The sequence below is a fragment of the Chanos chanos genome, chromosome 1 (genome assembly GCF_902362185.1).
Source record: "Chanos chanos chromosome 1, fChaCha1.1, whole genome shotgun sequence".
Lineage (NCBI taxonomy): Eukaryota > Metazoa > Chordata > Actinopteri > Gonorynchiformes > Chanidae > Chanos > Chanos chanos.
Window position 1 is genome coordinate 26,360,157 of NC_044495.1, and position 24,136 is coordinate 26,384,292.

Here is a 24,136-nt window from a genome sequence, read left to right on the forward strand (position 1 = left end):
ACTCCAAGAAAATACTACTCATGCTCAATGAACTATGAACTAGGAACTGGAGATGAATGCAGGGTAAAGGGTATTCTGCAAGAGATTTGCATGGCCACATGTTTCCTAGAGTATAAGTTACATCTGCAAAAAAAGCAGTGTGTGTCTTAATACTAAGAAACTTGACATTAGAAGATTAGTAGTTCTGAGGGAGCAGAGTATGCACCTCTCTGCTGTACTGACAGTCACAGCGAGTTATAAAAGAGTAACAGACCTCAGAAAAAATATTTTGCTTTTGGTACAATGATCCAAAGGTTAAGCTACTGGCACTGTACATACTGCAACAGGAAATCCATAACATAAAAACATGATAGATTCCACTCAGGGGCCTGCCTTGATAATGATCTTGTGTTCATTGACAGTAACTGGGTGGGCTCTCTGAGGGAAGAGTGGCCTATTTGTCATTTAATGTGTCACAGCTCTCAAGGATGAGAGAGGATCCCAGGTCAGATAAGCCACAAAGACATACTTCATATAACCACCTGGACTTTCCACAAGTGCTGTAAACATATACACTCAGTAGGTGATTTGTTATTTTTTAACGGTGGGATGGCCCAGTGGTCACTGATAATACTCTGTAGAGGGGGATGGAAGTTTAACAAGGGGGATGCATTTTGGTCATTTTGCTAACATCCCCCTACAAACTGCCTACTGCAGCGTTTCTCAGTCCTGCTCCTGGGGGACCCCTGCTTTGCACATCTTCTATCTATCCTTGCACAGAACACACCCGATTGGTGCGATTAACATGCTCTTGATTAAGTCAGGTGTGCTCAGCTAATCAAAAGTGTCACTGATGAGTTCAGCCAGGTAGGTAGAGCAGGGAAAGATGGAAAACGTGCAGAACAGGGGTCCCCCAGAAGCAGTATGAGAAACACTGGCCTGCTGTATACAGTCATAATAGTAACCTCTTCAATTTGTGACAACCCAGAATTTTTCACTTCTGCTCTGACAGCTCAGTCAGTAAGTCCTGTAGTGTCTGCCTTAGAGTTTATCTGAACTTGTCTATTACCATACCACTAGTAACTTCTTAGTACTTATTTAGGTCTGGTCTAATGTACTTTGTGCTTGCAGCACCCTGTTGCTGTCATCTGACATTTTCAAGCAGTTTCCCACAATGCTGCAGCTTCCAAGACCAACTTGAACTCTGCTACCTGGAAACAATAATTGAGCCATTCATCACTCAGGCTGACACTTCCATCTGTTGTGATATACAATACCTAGAGCACCAAATTCCATTAGGGCCTCTGAAGAGATCAATGCTAAGTGCCCCATTTTATACTGCAGACTGTGGCACAATCTGAGACTAAAGTGCCTGAAATGTCTTAAAGTGAACAGGGTAAATAAATGGGTTCATAATATTGATTTAATTACTTGGATGTAGAGCAGTGCACAACCACTGCTGTTATTTTTGATCAAGTTAGTGCAGTCTGGTCATAGTAAAGTTGGAATACAGTGCAAGCTGTTCCACAAGACTCAGGATGAGTTAATTACATACTGCAGCACACAATACACATGATGAAATGAAAGCTTCCTGTTGCCTTATAGACTCTCACCATCCTCTGTCCTGAATGCACATATTGTGCATACATTTCTTCCTTCCTGAGTGCTGTATCTTGGAATATTGAGTACTGAATACTCAATACTGAATAGTGTGTATGAGAATTCAGTATTTTTTTCCCCATGCATGCTTTTTCTGTGTATAAGAGAGAGCTATGCATGTAGGTCATGAATCACACACACCCATGCCACCACAAAGAACATTGTTTGTTATTGTTGCTGTATTTTTGCATCTGAAATTCAAGATTAAAAGCAAGACCTTGTAGCACAATGCTTGTCAGATCCCTCTGTGCACCAGTCTGTCAAGCATGAACATGCTCTTAAGTTACAGAGCCAGTACGGCCATTAAATCTGTATTTAGAGTATTTAGTCCATAATAGTGAAGATGTTACTTTACTGAAAATGTGCCATTTGGGTCTGGTTTGCTCATTCTGTGTGCATTTGTGTAGATGACTGGATGAAAGTCAGTCATTTTTCTATAAAGAAAATCAATGAGTAATTAGAGAAAAGAAGAACATGACAGTTGAGTTAAAGGATGAGAGCTTATATAGCCCTATTTCTTATCCTCCACAGCAGTAGGTCTGATGTGTGTAAACTTAATTGCTTCAAAAAGCAGATGGACCGCCTCACTGAAGAAATAGTATGAAGCTTTTCTGTATCATGTGTTCACAACATCTGAGTTATGCTGAAACAAATCATCAGTGTGCGTGAATATAGGATTGGATGGCATCTCGTGAACTAATCATAGTGACTGAGATTTCATATTCTGCCAAGGGAAAATCATTTTCAGTGGCATAAATGAGATTTTGTCAAATAATTATTAATGAGTGATCAGTCATGCTGTGTCCTTTTCTAGTTTATACCACCTGCTGGTGGAAAGCAAAATTCTGATGCTCATCTTGACAGGACAATATGGTGCTGACTTAACAATATCTGTTTCTAAAATATTGCCTAAATCCATTACCCCTCTAGAATGGCCTGTTTTTGTTTGTTTCATTGCTGATTTGTTGTTTGGTTTGCTTTCTGAGAGTGAGAGAGAGAGAGAGAGAAAAAACATATAGCTTTTCATAACCAGCTGCTTCCATTTTAGATGTCTTGCATAGCAAGGCTGACAAAGTACAATGACAGTGTATCAAATCTGAAATCCAGCAACATACACAATTGAATTTTACATCACTTTCATTATTTGATGAGGATGCTGATCCTTCTTTAATACAGACTGTACAGAGTTAGAATAAAACATATATTTGAGTGTAAAGAAAGGTTCATATGAGGGTTGGAACGAATCATATGATGGTGATTTGTGGTCTAATGGGACACTGATTTTAAGTATAAACTTTTTTGTATTACAGTGATTGACAGTTTAAACACACACACACGCACAGATCATGGACGAGATCTCTGTCACAGAGTGTTGACCAATTCACTCTTGTGTAAGCGCCTACCAATTGACCAAACTCAAAAAAGCCCTGTGAGCAGTGCTCTTACTCTACAACAAACACAGATGTTTATATAATCACAATTTAATCCATGTCACACAATCTCTCAGGGTCCCCTGGAATGACTCTGCCTCTTAGGGACAACAACAGATAATGTATTTCCTTCATACCATCTTTATGCTTTTGTTTTCTTCAAGAGCTTTCTCTTTGTCTTTGGTAGCTCTCAAAGCCACACATGCATTCAAAAATCAATTCACCCTCATTGAGAGGGCCTTCAGGGCATTCTAGAATAATCCAAGCTTTTTTTACAGGCAGAAATGTTTCCACAGGCTAGCACCACGTCCCATATGGCCTAGAGCACATAATCTGCCTGTGTCCTCTTTCTCACTGACATAAAACCCTCTTTCTGTCCCACTGCTTACTATCGTTTTGCATCTGTAGGCAGCTGTGACAGGGCACACAAATGGCTGGAGCTCATCAGGATCCCTTGTGTATGTTATTCATCATGTATAAAGACTGAAGAAATATGTAAACTCCAACATTTTAGTGCAGAAACCAAATGGCTGGACCTCAAGGGAAATTTTAAATGGAAGCCATGTAAATGTTATTGGTATCATATGTAAATTCATGTGCACTAAGCAAATGGAATTCAAAATTCATGTTACAATTCATGATATAATCTGTATTTTATGCTTTTATGCATTTATTTATTTATTTTTGTAAACTGTGAATATATTGGAAGGAGCTAGACCTGTTAAAGATAAGACTATGGTCAAATTATTTTAGTTTTCCTTGAAAAATCTGGGATTTTGTAGCCAAATAAAAATAGTTCTGGTCTATTTGTCCATTAGAGGTAGTCTAGTAAAAGTAGGCATATATCAAGCCAGAATGAATGAATTTGCAATAAATTTAATGATGGTTCAACAAAACACTGGAAAGAAACACAGTGCTCTGCCCCATTCAGTAAATTTGTCCTCTTCAACTGAGGACAATATTTGCAAGAAGGAATTGACCATCTTGTGAGAGGACTGTGTGTGTTTGGTTCTTAATATGTGCAATAATGGTGGAAATAAAGTACAAGAAAAGTGCAATACTTTCTTTTCACTGGCACCATTAGTTATGCTCTTACCTGTGTAGGAAGGTCACGTATGACATAGCTGTACTGCTCTAAACTGTGCTTTGCATTTAACCCTGATAATGGGAAGACAACCATATCTCATCTGCCCATGGAGCGCTCCTCTCCACTGTAACATTTCAGAAACATAGAGATAAATCTATAAGTCCTTCAGCAGCTGTGGGATCGTAAAATCATGTAGTCCCATTCACCGCTATGCTCCTGCAGGTTAAACGGACGCAGAAGACATTCAAATAAAGCGCTCTGACCCTCAATAAACCTCCTACCTGAATTGCAGGTAAACGAATACTACAATACTACATTTGGGGGGGATTTTATTTTAGGGGAAAGAGGTTAGTTTCTGAATCTGTCCGTACATGAGCACTTTTTCTTCGTTAATTGAACTGTGACTCGGATAGAGCGGGAGAGGAGAGGAAGGTAATCCCCGCTCAACCCCCAACCACTCCCATCCAGCCTACTGGCTCTCTCCTCACTCCACACACTGCTCTTGTTGCCTCTGATGCTGCAGCCGCTGTAGCTGCTTTCTCGTATAACAGCAGTCATGGCGACAGTGGTCCAACCGCTCACCCTAGATCGAGGTAAGTACGTGAAACCATTACGTTCACACTATCTGCCTGAGATTAGTCGGACAGTAAAATGAAGTACTAAATTCTAAAGTGTTTCACGAGAGCATATGACGTTTGGTTGGATTCACTCTTCTGGTTTCATCGCGTCGGACAGCATTAGTCGTTACTAAGGAATAAAAATGTCTAGCGCCTGAGCCCATTTGGAGCGTACTATATAGTTGGAAATTTGAGACGTTTAAATAGGCATATCTCTTAAATGTTGGCTTGTTCGTCAGCTTGAAGCGTACGCAAGTAAAATGTTTTATTTAACTGTCTCGAGAATGTGTTGCATCTCTGAAATTACATCCAGCGCAATTTTTAAATGCAATATTTTAATTGTCTCAGTTTGAATAATATCGAAATTGTCTGGTCGCATTACGCATTTTTATCCTGATTTATTGAAAAACAACCAAGTTTTGCTGTGGAGAGCAGTCATCAAGTGCGCAGATTTTCTAGTGTCGTGCACTGTAGTAAATACACAAAGTGTTTTTCAGTTAATTGGTATTTACAAAAACAAGACTTTATAAATTAGGTAATATACACAGAAACTCAAAGGCAGTTCTCCAAGCCCCAATGTCACTGAGAACGCATTAGTCTATTGCTTGTCATCTAGTAGTAAGTCAGACCTGTGTTAACACCATCAGATGGACACAGATGTGTCACGGCTTGATTGAAGTCATGTGACAAAACCTTGTTTTATTATCGCATTTTGATTTTATCATGGCTGCAGCTGCGTCGTAATTTCCCTACACTCATGCCCTTGGTTGCCAACTCCGAGAGAAAACGACGTTGGTAGCACCGTCAAGAAACTGTTTAATCGGTCTCATTCTTAACACAGTTAAATAGGGCTACATGTGCCGTTTGGTTTAAATGCCATAAATAGACGATGTGACACGTTTGAGGTAGCTCCTGAAATTTAAGACCTTGCAAGCGTCGCTGAAACCAGGCGGATGGAGTTATTATTAGAGAAACAGTATATGTAGCCTATCTGCGCACAAGAAAATAAAACGGCGCGTCTCAAATAATGTATTAAGATGTTCAAACCGTGGCTCTGCGACTAAATGACAAATGGCACAGACAGTTTCTCGTGTTCACACTGCTTTTGAAGTGGAAAGGAACGAGAGGTGAAGACAGGCTGAGTCCTAAGCGGTCCAGCTCGGTGTGATTCATGGGTGCTCATCGTGACGATGAGGAGGGGTTATTGCAATTTTAGTCATTACGATAAGTATTGTCAGTTAAGGCAACAGTGCATTAGGGCTGGCAACTCTCAGTTGACAGCGCCAATCTATCAGCAGTCCCTGATAGAGAACACAGTACTTGATGGCTAAAGGGAAATGTTGTCACTGTTGTGTAATCAGCACTACAGACTGTAAAATAGCGCCCGATTGATTATCTTCACTCAGTCGTAGCTACATCAGTGGGCACAGCCTGAGTACATAAGTGTTACTGAACAGTCTAATATTCTTTAAACATTTAACAATTATCTGTTCTTTAGCTCGCAAATGAACAAATAAGCAACAAATTCAGTGGGGAATATTTCTGACAGAGTAACAAACCTGAATTTACACAGGCTACTGCACACAACTCACTAGGACACTGTTTCTTTTCTTTTCTTTTTCAAATTCATTACTGCAACTGGCATTTTTGGCTTGTCTCATTTGCCAAATACTGTGATCCTTTCACCTAAGTTATTTTTGTCCTTTGGAGAGACATATTCGTATTGCTGACCAAAATATGTGAAGGAGGGAACTTGCAGTCCATTATACCCAGACTGATCACAAACTGACTGAAGAATAATTGCTATTGCTGGTAACTGGGTGAGGCTAGAGAACTAGAGGTCATGACAACAGAACATCCTGGTATTGTCTTTGGTTGATGAATGTACTAATATAAGAAAACTGGAGCCTTCCAAAGAGCCTTTGTGTTCCAACACTTTGCCCATATGTTTTTGTCCCTCATTCTCTCCTGAGTCTGCAGGATGTGAAAGTCTATATGTGAGCTTCAGAGGTTTTTTTCTCTCATCATTGTGTTATGAAAAGATTTCAAGGTGACCAAAGTGTTTAATGAGAAAGACACTGTGGACAGAGTAATTCCTGCAGGCATAATTAAATAAGGCTCTCAGTATGTTTTGTTTAGAGGATTTAACTGCACAAATGCAGCATAGCCCAGTGCTGATCTGTGAAATATATGCCAAAGCTCCTTCATTCATGATGTTTCAGAAAACACTCTTACTTTTGCACAGCTGATCTCATCTGTAATTCCCTTGGCATTTGGGCCAGTTAGTTTTCTTTTCCCAAACATAATCTATTGGCAAATCCTTTTCAAAAAATATCAGTCAGAGAATTGCAAGAGCAATGCACAAACAAACACAAAAGGAAAAATGAAAGGGCTGTGCTTAATTAACAACATATTATTATATGTATATCATTATGGACTGTTCAACCATTAATTTGCTTGAATTTCTTTTTACTCTGTAAACAACTCTGTAGCTACAGTAAATTATATGGTGTCTTACTTTTGCTTGATGGCCTTGAGCAGAGTTTTGCTGTCTCTTGGCGAATATACAGGTCCTCTAGCTGCTGCTGCTTACGTGAATGAGTGGAGTTACACTGGAAAGAAATAGTGGCAGGATAGTCAGAAAAGGTCCAACTGTAAGCACCAATTAGACACACATTGACAGTTAGCGTCTACTGCATAATTTGTTAAAGTTATGTGTCCCCAGAGCTATCATCAGGTGATGGGAGACCAAAAACAGTGTGGAGTTATTACTGCTAGACTCACAGTGATCCTTGGTTGGGGTCATTAGCCTATGGAGTGATTTATTTGCCCTTTATTGTCAGCAATGTCAAGATTAGGCCAATTAGTGCTAATTCACCCAGCATGGAGGACTTGATAAAGTGAGTTGCGTGGATTTGAAAGGACCTCCTGGTGGTGACTTGGCCTTGTAACAGAACAACCCCCTATTGACCCAGCCAACTTTAGTTCCGGAGACGAGCATTTTTGTTGGAATTTTTGCTTGGCTGCTTGATTCTTAGAAGATGCCCTGCTGAATCTGGAATGTGGCAGATGGCAAACACGTTCTCAGGCTACCCAGCCTGGCATGTAAAATGTTTGTAAGAAAATGGTGTCCAAAGCACAATAATTGCACAAATGCTGGTTTTAGAGGGACATAGAACACAAAAACAAGATTAAAATGGAGCACTGTTGAGAACATGCACTACATTTCTCAGAGAGGTGTTCTTGTTGTCATATTTCAAAAATATTCTTCAAAAATGGCGCACCAACAGAGCCATGAGTTACGATTTCTAATCTCACACATAATTGAAACTGGAGACTCAGTCATACAGCCCACAGGGCACACTGCCTCATGGAGTATCATCCAAAAATCTTTTCATGGGACTGGATTTGTGGTGTGGATTCTGCCTTTCACAAAAACACATAAAACTGCACTTTCTTTGTAATGGTTCTTTTCATACCTCGTGTTCCAAAAGGGCAGGACTGAAAAGGATTATTCCTGTTACAAACTGTCGTTGGCCAACTCCTCATAGGTTTTGTCTTATGTCAATATATATTTTGTTCTTGTATGGGCGTAGAAGCATATCGTTTATTAGCTGACATGCTACACACAAAGTTGCTAGTTTTGAATGAGGGGTCATGAAGGAATAACAATGAAAAGGATTGTTATGCAAAGCCCGAACTATTACTGTTAATGCCAAAGACAGGAGTTGTATTTTATGTGGGTTATTTGTTTGTTTGTTTGTTTGTTTTTGGCAAAATACACCAGAGTCAATCATTATGTGTCACAGCCAAAGGAAACGCAGACAATGCTAAGAGAAAAAGTTCAAGTGTAGAAAGGACAGAACAGGTTCTGTAATTCTAATTTGCAAACTTTAACTGAAGGTTTTGCCTAAGTTCAACCTTTAGTTCTGTATGTGGTGTATTGCTATCTATGGAATGAAGCACAAGAATCTGATTTGGTTACAAAGGGAACCATATTAGTGGAACATTGGAAGACAACTCGGCCCACAACCAGGAGAATTAACTTACTGCCAACCAAGTGGATGCCCTATACAGCTCTGCTTAGCAAACAAGCCAGCTGGTTAATAGTTGGCAACAAGTTAATAACATGTTTAACACTGAGACTTTAAACTTAAAGGACATGAAAATGTTCAAATTATATCTAAAACGTAACCGAACCTATTGTAGTCATTTATGAATGCAAACTAATGGTAGCACCACTAGCAGTTTTACAATCTCTGATTATTTGTTCATTTATTTATTTTTGTATTCTGGGTTACATTAGATACACTAGTTGGTATGACATCTTACATCTTGTATTTTTGAGGTGGAGTGTGAGATATTTCTAGGACAAGTTTACTGTAAGACACACCACAGAATGTTTGTAGATCCAATTAGAGCAAGTGGGACTAGGACAGTCAAAGTGTTGTCTCTCCAGTGTATTTTCCACGTGTCGAATATTTAAAATGCACCACATTTGGTGATCTGAAGAGGTAACACGTCATTAAGTGTTTGCTATTTTAGTGGTGTGAAATCAGCTGTTGGCCTACCTTTCACTGACTGTAAATCATTTGAGGATATGGGTATTTTAAGTTAGATGACATAGGTGGAGTTCAGTTTTAAAAGCTGACTGGAGTCTTAGCTGACTTATCAAACTCAGGTCTTATCTGCAACTTCTGATAAAATGGTGACATTTACCAAGAAGAGATGTGGACAGTTGGCATATGAGATAATTATATTTTGACTGAACAGATGATGTTGTATAGTGGAGAGGGGAAGTTGGATGAATGGGGGAGAGAACAGAGGCTTACAGCTGTTGCCCACATCTGGAACCCCAAGTCTCATTGCTGGCAACAGACCTCAGAGGAAATATAACAAATCATAACAGGGAGAATATATTCCCCATTTCCCATATGAATTACTTTTAGCAGTGAGAAAAATTTAGCAGGGGATGTTTCTATACAGAGTGATGTCTGGAGATTTAAACTATGTGTACTAGACTTAGAAAACGTGGAACTTTAATGAAGGGGAAGATATATAGTTTAAAGCACCACTCTGATAGGTCTAGGTGTTTGTCAGGCAGAGAGAGATATTTCCCTGTGTTTCCTCCCTGCCCTGCTTATTCATAGCATTGCTCAGAGGCGGGCTACATGTGGGAGGTAGCTTTATTTTTAGTATGGCATTAAATTACACAATAATGTCACACACCCAGTTTGGTCTTCTAGATCCCATAACATAAACGAAAATTTTTACAGATTTCATATATGACATTAAAACACTCAGGACTGTACATTTTTAACCGTGATCATTTAGATCGTGGAAGCTTTATCGTTACATTTCTGCATTGTTAGGTTTTCCGATCAGATATTCAAATCCAGTAAGACTTGGCCCTTTAACTTGTGTCTTGTTTCAGAGCCATTTCAGTGACAGTGATATAATACCAAGATGCAATATACACTGTCATCTGAGCTAGTTTCCCATGAACCACAAACCACTCTTAACTGCCATGCAAATCTCTCATCCCGTGAACTTGTAGCTTATAATAACATGAAGAGGAATGCGTGTGATACCTCTCCCTGGGGGCGGGCTGATTGTTACGAGTAAGAGCCAGTGATGGAATTAGTAAAAACCACTACTGCAACACAGCAGTGGGAATAGGCTGCAGAATGTGGAACCTTAGAGGGTGGATAAATGTACACAAAGACGTACGTCATAACATGCGTCAGACAGTAACTTACGGACAACTCATTTCCTGTGCAGTGAAACAGGAGATCAAGATGATCAGTGGGGATGATGACAAATGAAAAGCATTTGTTTGAAAAGGCAGCTAGGCAAAAATATTTTTTGAATGTGATGAAAGCTGGCGGGTTATAATTCAGAAGCATTTTATTTTCCTGGTCTCTTTGTTGATATTAAACTTCACAGGAGTCAAAAATGTCATCTTGTTTCATTTGAATGTATTGCTGTGAGGTGAATTTGAAAAAAGCAGTTTTTTCTATGGCTCTTAAAAACTTGGTCTAGACCTACTCTTCTGATTCAGCCTTTCATGCAGCATTTTGGGAATGATACATTGCACTTCAGATCAAAGGCTTTTATGAGGTTGGTAACCTTATAAAAAATACTGAATCAGGGATGGAACACACACATATATTAATGATCAGTTATTGAGCTATGTCATCATAATGTCAATACGTAGACTGTGAAGGATTAATGTGTGGAGTCTTAATCCAAAATCTGGAAAGTGAAAGAGGAGCTAATAAATGTTTTATTATTAATATTACATTGAGCTAATTAGGGATATAGGGCTAATCTGCTTTCCAGTCCAGCCAATAAATGTGGTATTAAACTATAAAAATGTGAAGTTTTAAGCTTGGTTTAGCTCCTGGCTGTTAGAACCTCAACATGAGGCTTCTCCAGCGTTTTAAATGTCGAGCTGTTCCCATCTGTGTTACTTTAATAATAGTATCTGTTTATTTAAAGTTTTGTTTATATGTGCCTGGTGTACTAATAAATGTTCTCTAATTTCTAATCTGAACAAACAGGTTGGGAACTCAAGAGATTGTTACTGGTTAGTGTTGTTGAAGAATGAAATAGTGTAGCAGTGCAAACAGAAAGAATGATCTTCTCATTCCTCAGTCTCATTCTTTAAAGCTAGTTTCCAAATAGCTCAGCCAGTTGAAGTCCTTTTATATGCTTGAAGAAACTGGAGCTAATGAGCTTGTGTGCATGTTTGTGTCTGTGTGTGTGTGAGTGTGAGTGTGTCTGAGAGAGAGAGAGAGAGGAGAATGAGAGAGCACTTTTGGTTTTCTCCTGATCTCTTGAAAGTGGGCATGAACACTTAGATGGGTTCCAGAGGAGCTCAACACAATGCTACAACATTATAAGTGGTCATTAGTGCACTACAAACGTTCTTGGTGGTTCTGCATAGAACCCCATTTTAATGGTTCAGGCTCTCTATGATGGAAACCTCATTTAGATAGAGACCAATGAGAATTTGGAGGATACATCTCCAGGAGTGAAAACAAAATTATACTCCCATAGACCATTTTAAATCATTATACGACTAATAGATAAAAGAGATGTCCTAAATTTAGTATAGATAAGATCATATAAATCTAAGATAATATGAACTTTATTCATTCCCTTGGGGAAATTCTTTTGGCCAGCAGTGTGAAAATGTGCACAGAGATAGAAAAATGGCCAAGTAATACAAAACAGAAAGTACAACATACAACATACAATATGCACCATACAATATACAGTATACAATATACAGTATTCAGTCCCTATCATGTTGTTCTGTTATTCAATACTTTAATAGCTGTAGGCACAAGGGACCCCCTGAATCTCTGCTTCATGCATGTAGGATGCAGCAGAGTTCCACTAAAGGAGCTGTGTAGCTTGGTCACCATGTCATGTAGTGGGCTGCCAGTGCTATCAAGGATTGTCAGCAGTTTGGTCACCATTCTTTTCTTTACCGCTGTCTTTGGCAAGTGCAAGCATAGCCCAATGGCCGAACTAGCTTTCCTAATAAGCCTGCCTGGCCTCTGTGCATCTCTTGTCCTGATGTTGCCCCCCACAGCAGAGAACAGCATAAAATATCACACTAACCATAGTAGACTGATACAACATAACCTGCCCAGCATTTTAGTGCAGACATTTGAAGGACCCGAGAGTCTTAATGAGACGAGTCAGTATTTAATGTCCATTCTAAGGTGTTGTCCAGGTGAACTTCCAGGTGCTTAAAGGGACTCACCTTCTCAATGTCCACTCTATCTGTGGTTACCATACATATTGAGCTCATAATGTACTGTAAAAAATCACGTGGGTCACTAGAACGCTTACTTCACAAAAACTTGGTATTCCCAACTGTTTCTATTAATTGTAATATTTATATTAAAACATGAACATTTATAAATAAAGTATAAATAATGATGATCTGTGATGCCAGACACTGATCTGCAAAATGCAGAGAAACAGCTACAAGATTAGTCATGTGATTTCTCTGCATGCATACTACTTTCTGTTTTGTAAAAGAGCTTTTAAGATTTTCTAAGACTACTTTATATTGTTCATGTTACCCAAGAGTGTCACCAATTGATCTGTTTTGTGGAGCTTCAGTGGCAGAGCAAGGGATTTTACTGGATTTCATTCAACTCACTCACCAGTTCTCAAGGGTTGGCCTGTGAATAAAGAAAACACTCGCGGTCGCTTAACTTCGAGCAGTTCAATAGGATGTTATTTTTATTGACAGGCAGAGCAGTAAGGTAATTAATGCTCAATAATGAACTTACTGACAACACCCAGAGTTTGCCAAGTGTGACACACCAATAAATTGCTTTTTGTATAATATTGCATATGCTGCTTTCAAGAAAGTTTTTCTCTCATGATTCAGCTTGATTAGTGTTATGTACGGTGAGTTTGCAAAGAACAACTTAAAAGTATTTTGTATGGATGCATTGTGAATGCAGAGTTAAAAAGAGGCTGTGACCACCTTTAGACTGAAATGATCTTATTCTGTAATTTGCACTGCTTTGGTTGGCCCTCAGGTCTGTGGATTGCAATAGCCTTACTGTCTCTTTTCCAAGCCTTTTCATGGCCACTTTTATTATCCTGCCTAGATTTGTGGTGTTGTTTACTCATAGTGTCTGGGTGTGTGCTGAGGTGTGCTGACGTAGGACACATTATGAGGCTGGCTCAGCGCAAAGGCAGTGGTATGGCACTGATGGCCCAAAGACAGCTTGACACTCGGGCGTATTCAAAAGAGTTCGTTGGCAGTCACAGCTCTGGTATTTTCACAGGGAGAGATTGACCTGATTTTGCACAGAATGATCTGTATTCCTACACACGAAACATGATGGACTTTCTGCTCTATTAAGTCAAGGTTTCACATAAAGCCACAAGGTTAATATCATCATGCATCATAGACATAATAATTTCAAGCAATTAACTGTCAAGTAGTGGCTACGAAGGTGAAAGTGATGACAAACACACATTAGTAAGCCACTGCTTTAAATGGTTTCTCTGAAGGAACTGATCCAAAAATGTACTCTCCGGCTCTGACATGTGCTTTAATTTCCTGTCTGCGTCTAAGGGGGAGGACTTCATTTACGGCCCTGCCAGCCTGTCTCTAAGGTGATTGTAATTATGGGCAGAGTTCAGAGTTGAAATGAGAGCGATTATGATGTGGAGGTGGTGACCTGTGGCTTTGGGATGTGAAAAGGTTTGTCTAAAAAGGATAGTTTGCCTGACTGCCCCATGCTAAACAAAAATCAGTGCCGAGACTGAGCTGAGACCACCATGATATCCCAGTTTCCATTCTTATGCATGATGCAGACTGGTGTAAAGTGGTTCATTGCTTTCTCTGCTTCCCCTGTGGCCGTGAGCAAGTCTATTTCCATTATCCCCCGAATCGATTCGCTGCAGGGACGCCGTCTGTCTCAGAACTCCACTGTTAATGTGATTCAACGATGCATATTCTTTTCCCTCTTTCCTACCCAACTCAGTCTCTCTTTCTTTCTTTCTTTCTCTCTCTCTCTCTCAGATGTAGCCAGAGCCATTGAGCTGCTGGAGAAGCTGCAGGAGTCAGGAGATGTACCGGGTCACAAGCTGCAATCTCTGAAGAAGGTTTTGCAGAGTGAGTTCTGCACTGCTATTAGAGAGGTGAGTCACCTGCACATACTGGAACTCTCAGGAGTCTGTTATTCTCTAGAGCTTACTTCTGTCTAGAAAAAAAAAACAGGCAGAATCAAAGGACATCAGATTTACATCCCCTTGTTAAACATATATCAATGATAACCAATGTCTATATGCATATTTAGATCAACTGAAGTTTGAAGCTAGCAGCCGTGTTCATCTATAGATTGGTCTCTGAAATTGGAATGACACTGGTTTCCACATCAAATTGTAAATGGTGAATTGTTAGGGAGTGAACTGAGAGAAAGCTGTGAATGGTTGGATTCAGGCTCATAAAATGCAGAGTGATGTCAGGGACCTATCCCTCTCATTTGCTTTTGGCTCACAGTAGTTTGGCTGTCTGGGAATGGAGAAAGAGGAGACTGGTGCTGCTCTGACATAATCTCCCACTAGAATGCTGAATAGTAAGACCATGATCTTAAGAAGTCAAAGAGTACTCAAATAAAGAGAACAGAGGAAAATTACACCGAAAAAGTGTCACCAAGGAGATCAGGCAGTCAGCCATGGTTCTTCCTGTGTGAGGTACTAGCACTTTCTCATGCAATCAGTTGTGCCTCACAGGGGTTCCCAAGCTAGGAGAGTGCAGGGCGTGAAAATGATGATAATGATTGGGCTTATTACAGGGATCATTATCAGTGCATGCTTCTGTGCATTATTATACAACAGCTGTGCCCTGTGTCAATAGTCTGTGGGTTCACTTGTTTATCTGAAACACAGCTTCCAGCATAAAAGGATGCACTCAATATCACTGAGGGGGATTTGCAGAGAGCATAGCAATTATGCTATGTCTGCCGTCATTACCGTGTTCATCCAATAGGCATGGGCAAGCACTCCTTTATTTGAGAATCAGCATGTGGTTGGACCATTCATGTGTACATCCAATTATCACATTCACTTTCTAACCCTGAAGACAAAATGAGCATGTGAACTTAGATGTTACGTAGATTTGGTTATTAGTGGGTGGCACTAAAACTGTCACCAGAATAATGCTGTGTAATCTTACGCAATGGTTCTTTCATTATACAAAGTTTTTAGTGCATCCAGTAATGTATGTACAGTAATGTTTGTTTCAGGGTTGTTTTATTAATTCAAATTCCCAGTATATGTCAGATGGGCTATGACATTGTTGTGCATTTACTGAAGGAGCTGATTTCATGTTCTTGCACACAGACACAGTGGCAAACAGATAAGATCTATCACTTATATGGAAGATACCAGGTTTAAGTTCTGGCAGAATGAAACGGCTTAGAACGACATGTAAATGTCACAGTCCAAAGACATGCAGGTTAGGCGAATTGGAGACACTAAATTGCCCCTAGGTATGAATGTGTGTGTGAGTGTGTTTGTCTGTGTGTCTGCCCTGTGATGGACTGGCGACCTGTCCAGGATGTTTCCCCGCCTTTCCCCCTATGAACGCTGGGATAGGCTCTAGCACCCCCTGCGACCATAATAAGGATAAGAGGCTTAGATAATGAGTTAGAGTAAGAGTGAGAGTGAGAGACAGCATTAGGCTACTGGTAAAACAGGTGTTAGCATCACTGCACATTTACAGTGTTATACTCAGGGCTACATGATCTTTTGACTGTGTAGATAATTTTGGCTGGCCAGCAAAAATATTAATGCAGAGCTGACCCACACTGAAACTAATACCAGTCATATCTCACTGTAGTAGCCTACATCATCGCCGAGTGGCCATCTCCCACATTAAACCTGGGATCAAATTGTCATGCTCCAAAAAGCAGCAGGCTCAGCTTTCGACGTTTACCGGAGGAAGAGTGGAGGTCACAAAACCTCTGCAAGAGTCATTTCAGGAGTTACAGGCTGAAAAGTTTGAGAATCACTGAAATAGACCATGACCATGAGTTATTTCAAATGCAAATCACAGAGGAATATTACAGCACAGCCATTAGAACTCTGTCGGTCACACACACAGCTTCACTGTTGGCTGAGGGTTTTCAGGCACTCCATTTATGATTTGTGTGTGGGTGTAAAATTGCTTGTTTGTGTCACGGTAACTGAAAGAGACAGGAGAATGAGTGGTTTGTGCTGATTTGTTGTTTTATCTGCGTGACCCTCTGAGAATATGAAGGCATAAGACACAGTCTTCTAACTCTCCTTTTCTGTACGCATGCAGCCAGCACTACTCTGGTGGGCAAGCAGCCATGGTTACACATGTCACGTCATACAGTCCTGCAGGCAGGTTTTTCCACTCGGCAGGGGCATTTCAGGAGTAGCAGTGTGCTCCCAGAGCGCCGCAATAGATCTGGGTTAATGAAAACCCATTGCCATGGCAAACACCCAGTGAACCAGAGAGCTCAAAGGGAGATAGGAAGAGAGTGTCCCCACGAAGAGAGCAGGTATTGTGAGATGGACACAAAGCAACAGGCAGGAAACCAGTGCCCCTGGGACAATGAGCTTAGAGTATTTATCAGGGCAAATCACAACAAGGAGGTGTCCTAAAATCTATGTCAGATCAGAGAATAAGTGTTACTCATGGTGGATTGTTCTCTTTCATAATGCACATCAGTGGACACATATGACTTGATCATTTGCCTTCACCTGTCACAATCATTTGCTTGGATAACCTGACATACAAGTTCAAAAGCTGATCTTTCCATATCCATTTAAAAACATCCTTTTGTTCAATTTGTGTTTGAAATATATCAGTGCTGTAATTTTTTGGGAGTCTCTATTTACATTTGATGACTTATTATTGATTCAGTGGTAGTTCAAATTGGGTTCTATAAATCCAGTTTACACATTACAAGCCTGGTTGTTTGTGCATACAGTTTACTAAGTCACAGGCTGAAACTGACCTGACCTTTATTGTTATTCATAGATTTCCATGACACACTTATAGAAGCATTCTCCTTCACATCCATAGGGACTTTGAATCAATTGTTTTCATCTTGAGTGTGCTCAGGTTTAGCAGGTCATTTGATGAATACTGTTTATGAAAATAATTGGTTTATGAAAACCATACCTTTCAGTCTTATCACTGCTGGAGAAGGTGTATTTGTGGATTTACAGTACAATTTACAAATCCTTTAACAAGAGGCATTAAGATACTGTATCTAATTATGCTCTCACAAATGAGATATGCACATCCTGCCAACAAGAAACTACAATGTCAAACTTTGCAATGTGACAGCCTTTAAAGACGGCATTCATATCATGAAGAAAGATGGGAATAAATGATTACGACTATAAAGTCTCACAGGCACAACGCTATTATGAGCCATCTACTGCAGTTTCCAGGTTTGACTTGCTCACAAGACTGGTGATACTTACAGTTTGGTATTAAAATATGCAGAACTACGCAGTGCTTTTAATTCTCCCAATAGCTATACCTTCACTGAAGGCTAGCATGCACAGAACGCCACCTGAGAGACTTAGTTTGGCGTTGTATATGATAAAAGATCAAATTAAAGATCAAAGGGTTGTTCCTTTGCAAACAAAGTGCTGGCAGTGCCTAGAGCCCCGGTAAACCCCCAGATTCATAAAAGTGTCACATATGAATACGTATGTGACCTACACAATCTACCTCTGTTTCCAGAGGTCTATCAATACATGCATGAAACCATAACAGTGAATGGACTTCTCTCTCTCTCTCTCTCTCTGTTTTTCAAAGGTCTATCAATACATGCATGAAACCATAACAGTGAATGGCTGTCCAGAGTATCAAGCACGGGCAACAGCCAAGGTAGGTCTCATTTTCTACCTTTATTGTCAATTGTTCTCACAGACTTTTTCAGGAAGCCTTTTTCAGCCACTGGTGCATGTCTGCTAGAAGATCAAGGATATTTACTCATCAAATATTATTATTCAAACACGCCCTCCTGAAAATATCATGAGATTAGCTGCAAATTTGACAAACATACAAGCAGACCTACACACAGACGTTTGGGAATCCCTCATACCTTCATACTCAAATTCAGGAGTGTGCCTCTATGTAGAGGGAGCAAGAAGAGTTGTCGAAGTGCTAAGAAGAGAGAGCAGGTCTGATTATAAGGGGTGAAGCCGACCCGAGTCTGAAATTGCTGGACTTAGGGCATTCTTCATCCTTCCCTTCTCCACCCACATTAGGAGAAAACATGACGCTGAGTTGCGTCGAACAGCCGGACTGAACAGAATAAGTCAACAACCTGACAAAAAATTTAAATGTTTCAACCCAGTATGGGCTCGTGATTCCTTGGGAATAGTGTAAACCATTTTCTCTTGTTTCATGCTGAGTAAATAATGATTCCAGAAAACAATTTATGTCCTGTGGTGGTTAGATACAATCAGCTGTTTTTTGGTCTTTGGCTTCTTTCCCCAACTTCTCCTATAGTCAATGTGTGAATCATTTCAGACATATGAATTTTACATTTTATTTTGACTATTTGCCTTGCTATTGATGTAACTGGGGATTTAATTCTGTTGTGGAAAGTATGAGATTTAAAAGTACGACAAATAGATGAAAGCCATCTGCTGCAATGAATAAGTATTAACTTAAACATTAAATCTAATTCAGCTACACGTAAGATTGTGCGTGAATGTAAAAGTGGGTTGTGGTTCTTGGATAGCTTGAACTGGAGTGTGTCAGTTACACAGTGAAGTTCAATAATAGAATGACTTTGCTGACTCAGGTATATTAATATGACCACTAAACTGCTAAAGCATAATATCCGCTGCAAAAGCACCTCAAAGATGTCTCCTTGTCCGCTTACTTTGAAAAGCTCTACAGATTTTCAAAGACATATTAAACATGTGCACTATCAGGAGACAGTTAAGACAAGTCCTCAAGGGGGTCCCCTGAGGATTTCACAGCACGCAGTATTATGTTAGGTGCATCCAGTTCCCCACATAGCAAAGAACACTCTCAGGAGTTAAATCATTTACATTCTTACTAATGACAGTCACAGCCGTGCAGATTCCTCAATATCAATGCTTATTACTGAGGCCTCCGTTATGCCATATCAGTAATATTAAATTGCCCCAATGCTCATTAGAATTTCATGAGGAACAAATGAACTACAAAAAAAGGCACTTTCATGCACCTGTGTATATTGTATGTGAGTTATTTCTCTATAGCATTTTGTGCCCTTTAATAATGTGTCCTTTGTTCAATATTACAGCAGTTTCTCAAATGACAAAAGATAGTTATATGAGAGCATGTCAGTATTAATATAAATCAACTCTCACTAGAGTACATTCAATCAGGGATCAGGAAGCAGTGTAAACTGTAACTGTGCAGATGTTAATGGATGAAATGTATCTCTGAAATGAAATTTTGTGTTGTGAAGCAATACTTGCAAATTTGCTGTGTTACTGAAGCTTTGATTTTGTCATATTGTGGCAATAACCATATGGAAACGTGCCTTTTCACGGAAGAGACGTCTTTGAGCTTCCAACAATACCTAGCCAAGTAAATATAAGATTCTTGGCTTTCAAACGAGCGTACCATATGTCGCAGTGTGTCTTCTTCCCTCAAAGTGAACATTGAGTTGTGAAGGTCACACACTGTAGGATGGGAAGGTTGCTTTTTGCATACTGAGTATATCCAAGCAACATGAATCTCTTTATTTCACAGTGTGACTGGGAATCATGAAAAGAATCTGAGCTTGAAAAATCAAAAACTGGAGTTTTTCATTCTGGCGTAGATCTGATGCCTGTTTGCAGAGCTACAAAAGGAGTTCTGTTTTAACCTCAGTAACCTAATCTTGAATGTTAATAGTGAGGTGAACTCAACAGGACATCACCTGTGATGAAAGTGTTGACTAATTGGTCTTTTCTACCAATACTCTGTCCGCTGGTGGTTTCCTCAGCTCAGTTAACAAGCTCGAACTTCTGTTGTCTCAGACACAAAGGCAGACAGACCAGCTGGATATTGAAAATAATCCCCTTACACATCATGAACAGGGTGCCTACTGAAGACATTTTTTGAGGATGAGAGGACCTTCCAATATAAGCCAGCTACAAAGATTTGGCAGTAACTCTGCCAAAAAAAGCCCCTCTCTTTGTTTCTGTATGCATCTCCCGGCCTGTCACGTCAATTCCCAGGCTCACTGAAAATCTGAGATTGAAAAAAAACAGTACCCTCAAGCTGAGAGTCAAACTTAAGAAAAACAATGGATTGAAGAGTTTTGTACTTGTAAGAAGCTTCGAAGATGCTCTTTCTTTTTTTTCTTTTTTTTTTTAGAAAATCTCACTAGAGTTTAATCAAATCTCAAAAAAAAAAAAAAAATCTCATCAGATCAAAAAAGTAGAATATATCTCAAGCCTTAGCATGATGGTCTGGTTTTCACTGCTGTTTTTTCCAGTGACAGTGTTGCTTCTTGTCAGTTCAGTCACGAATCTGATGGTCTCTTCTCATAGGCTACAGTGGCAGCCTTTGCAGCCAGTGAGGGCCATTCTCACCCACGAGTGGTGGAGCTGCCCAAGACTGAGGAGGGATTGGGCTTCAATGTGATGGGTGGCAAGGAGCAGAACTCCCCGATCTATATCTCACGTATTATCCCAGGGGGTGTGGCTGAGAGGCACGGTGGCTTGAAGAGAGGGGACCAGCTCTTATCTGTCAATGGAGTAGTAAGTGTGCGAAATATTTCATGGCTACATGCTTCAGTGGGATTAAAGGTTTCACAGCTTTAAAGTGAAGGCCAAAGCTGGACATGAATCAGACCTGTATTTCACCCACTTTACCTTACTTTACATCAGACTGTCTCTCTGATGTTTAAGAGAGGTTCTCAGACTAAATGATCAATACATGTCGGTCAGAGCCGGAAAATAGGAGTATCTTTATCATTTCTTAAGTGTTATTACATAGACACTGTGGTGGAATTATTTCCAAAAGGCTTGCAGTTCCCCTGTGGATGGCTAAAGCAAAGTAGCCAGTTGTGATATTACAATGCCAAATCCCGGATAAGAACAGAGAAGTGGATCAAATTAAAACTTGGGTCTGAATGATTACACGTGAGTTAACAAAAAAGACAAGTTGTAAAATTCTGCTTGAGCTCTGTTGCATACAGAAATCACTAGCTTTTTTAAAATGCAACAGAGTCGAGCTAGATAGCGGTGAATTTTTTGTGTCTGTCAAAAACAAGCCGTCATCTTTTAAAAAACAGTCTTTATCTAAACCAGAAAAGAGTTGTGACTCTGACTGAACAGGGTTTTCAGGCTGGTCTCTCTTTATCATTCCTTGCCCGTATTTAAGTTTGTGACAGTTTTATTACACTGTCACTGATTGGTAGTTTGAGGCCTCACCATGTCAGGCAGCAATTCAAAATATGGCTCCTCTGAAGAGACACTAATGAAAAGGATGTTTCAAACAGTGAATTTCACAAAGGATTAATTCGATTTCACTTGTGATCAGAATTGTTATGTGAAAATATTCCATTATTTGGGTTTAGGGAGAAGTTCTCATTAAAGTGAACATGCAATGCTTTGTTGAGCCTAGGGGAAAATTAATGGATATGTCAGGCTAAATCTAGTTGGAAGTTCCTAATCATGCAAATGTTTTTTATGAAATGTTTGAAGTAATAAACTGAATTAGTTCAGCAGTGTTACAAACAAAGAAATTGAAAAATAAATTATGTATCATACATAAACTATAGTAAAAGTGCCATCCATTTTCAAGTGGAGATACACATGATTACATGGCATAGTAAGAAGACAAGATGAGAGCTTGTTTGACACGCCATGCTTGTTTGTTTGGTTAATGGTTAACAGAGCGTGGAGGGGGAGCACCATGAAAAGGCAGTTGAGTTGCTGAAAGCCGCCAAGGACAGTGTGAAACTGGTCGTGCGCTACACTCCCAAAGTGTTGGAGGAAATGGAGGCGCGGTTCGAGAAGCTCCGCACGGCCCGTAGGCGCCAGCAGCAGCAACTCCTCATTCAGCAGCAGCAACAGCAGAACCTGACCGTGCAGCAACAAAACCACATGTCGTAGGTGAGGCTTTTCATTGCTTTACGGGCGAGAGGCCACCAAAAAAAAATGTGGTTTTAGCCACCAAACAGAGTGGTTTTAGCCACCAAACGGAGTGGTTTTAGCCCTCCACTGTGCTGTCTCTGAGTTTCAGAGAGCAGGGCTAAGGCCTGACTCTGCCCAGAGCTGCACTCAGCCTGTCACCAGTGGATCATGAAACACTCACTAGTCTGGAAACAAGCAGCCTTTATGTGTGCTGCTGTGCAATGCGTGTGGTCACAGTGCAGCTTAAAAGCTCAGCAATGAGCATGTGACAAAAACAGTCACACAGTTCTGATAAGATAAAATACTTATGAGTTATGTAATGGTCACTCAAAACATTACCACTCAACAATGAAGTCCTTGCAATCTACACTGTGTATTTCTACACTATATATCTATCCGGCTTTTATTAAAGACTGCGTATCTTATACAGTCCTTAGTTCTTTTTTCATGCTTTATTAACACCTCATGTATACATATATATCATAAATAATCCATGTTTTCATAATACCTCATACCTATTCATAAAGACTGTATTTTCCCGTGTCATAAAAGAGTAGAAGGAACAGTATAAAGGATCAGGCCAGGTACCAAACATTATGCCACTGGTGAGGTCTGTGCATGCATGAAATCAGAGCCAAGTAGATTCATAGACTCCTCTCTCATCTTCATAACATGACCGAACAGAGAGAATCATCTTTTTCTCTCTGAATTTAATGTAGCTCAAAGGACATTAATGACGTTCATTACATTTCTTGCTTCGATAACAGTTCTGTGTCTGAAATTAGACAAGAAAATGGACAGCAAAATTGTAAGACTTGTGCAGAAATCACCCAGGCCTAAAATTAAGCTGTAACCCAAACCAAACCATCATTTCTGAATTCACAGTGCCTTTAAGACCCCTGTCCTACTTCTACACTATTATTTTGTTATCAGCTTAATTCAAAGCGGATTAAATAGATTTTTTGCTATCAGTGTAATAACTTACATCACTGTATTATTGGCAGAGATCTCTGAGAACATGAGGACTTACCACCCAACAGCATTTAGACTCTGTATGCGACTCCTCAGGTCTGAACAAGGAGCAAATTTACTGTATAAGTTGCATTTGAACGTTGAACAGAGATACTGTGAGTGTATTTGGGTGCCAGTGACTGGGTGCTGGAGGGGCCCTAAGAAGAGACACAGATTGGATAACCCTGCATGCAGAGTACAGTGCAGTGCCAAAGGGACATGTGCCAAGTGACACACGCGTGCGCGTATATAGGCCAGGGAATCCAGTGGAATCAAAGCACTGTCGCATTCAGAATTCATGCCATGAGCCATTAGATTTACAGTGACAGCACAGAGGACAGGCAAAAGTTAAAAACCAAAATGATCAGCAGAGGGTGTAGTCTTGAGTTGTGACACAGAAGAATCAATAGACAAAAAAGTCAGCTCTAGTAACTCAAATAGAATTTTGTCATATTGTGGTTAACTAACTTAGCACACTTAACTGTTTGATAAGCCTTACCTTGAGGGAAACCTATTTTAAGGTAACGGGAGCACATTACTACTGTGGGGTTAATATGTTGTTGAAATCCCCAAAAAAGAAAACTATAAAAACAAAGCTGTAGCCAAGTAAATCATAAACAACATAGGCTTGTCTCTCAGCTTTTGTCCTGTTGGTTCTTTACAGTTTGTTCCAAAAGAAGAAAAAATAG

At 39.9% G+C, this 24,136-nt stretch overlaps 1 protein-coding gene across 1 annotated transcript; it reads left to right on the forward strand.

Moving 5' to 3' along the window:
* Positions 1-4,693: 4,693 nt before the first annotated feature.
* lin7a (lin-7 homolog A (C. elegans)) lies at positions 4,694-24,136 on the forward strand. Its single transcript, XM_030767247.1, has 6 exons — positions 4,694-4,748; positions 14,338-14,456; positions 18,121-18,192; positions 20,847-21,056; positions 22,197-22,411; positions 24,112-24,136. The coding sequence occupies exons 1-6, from the start codon at positions 4,712-4,714 to the stop codon at positions 24,134-24,136; spliced, it is 678 nt and encodes a 225-aa protein (XP_030623107.1). The 5' UTR covers positions 4,694-4,711.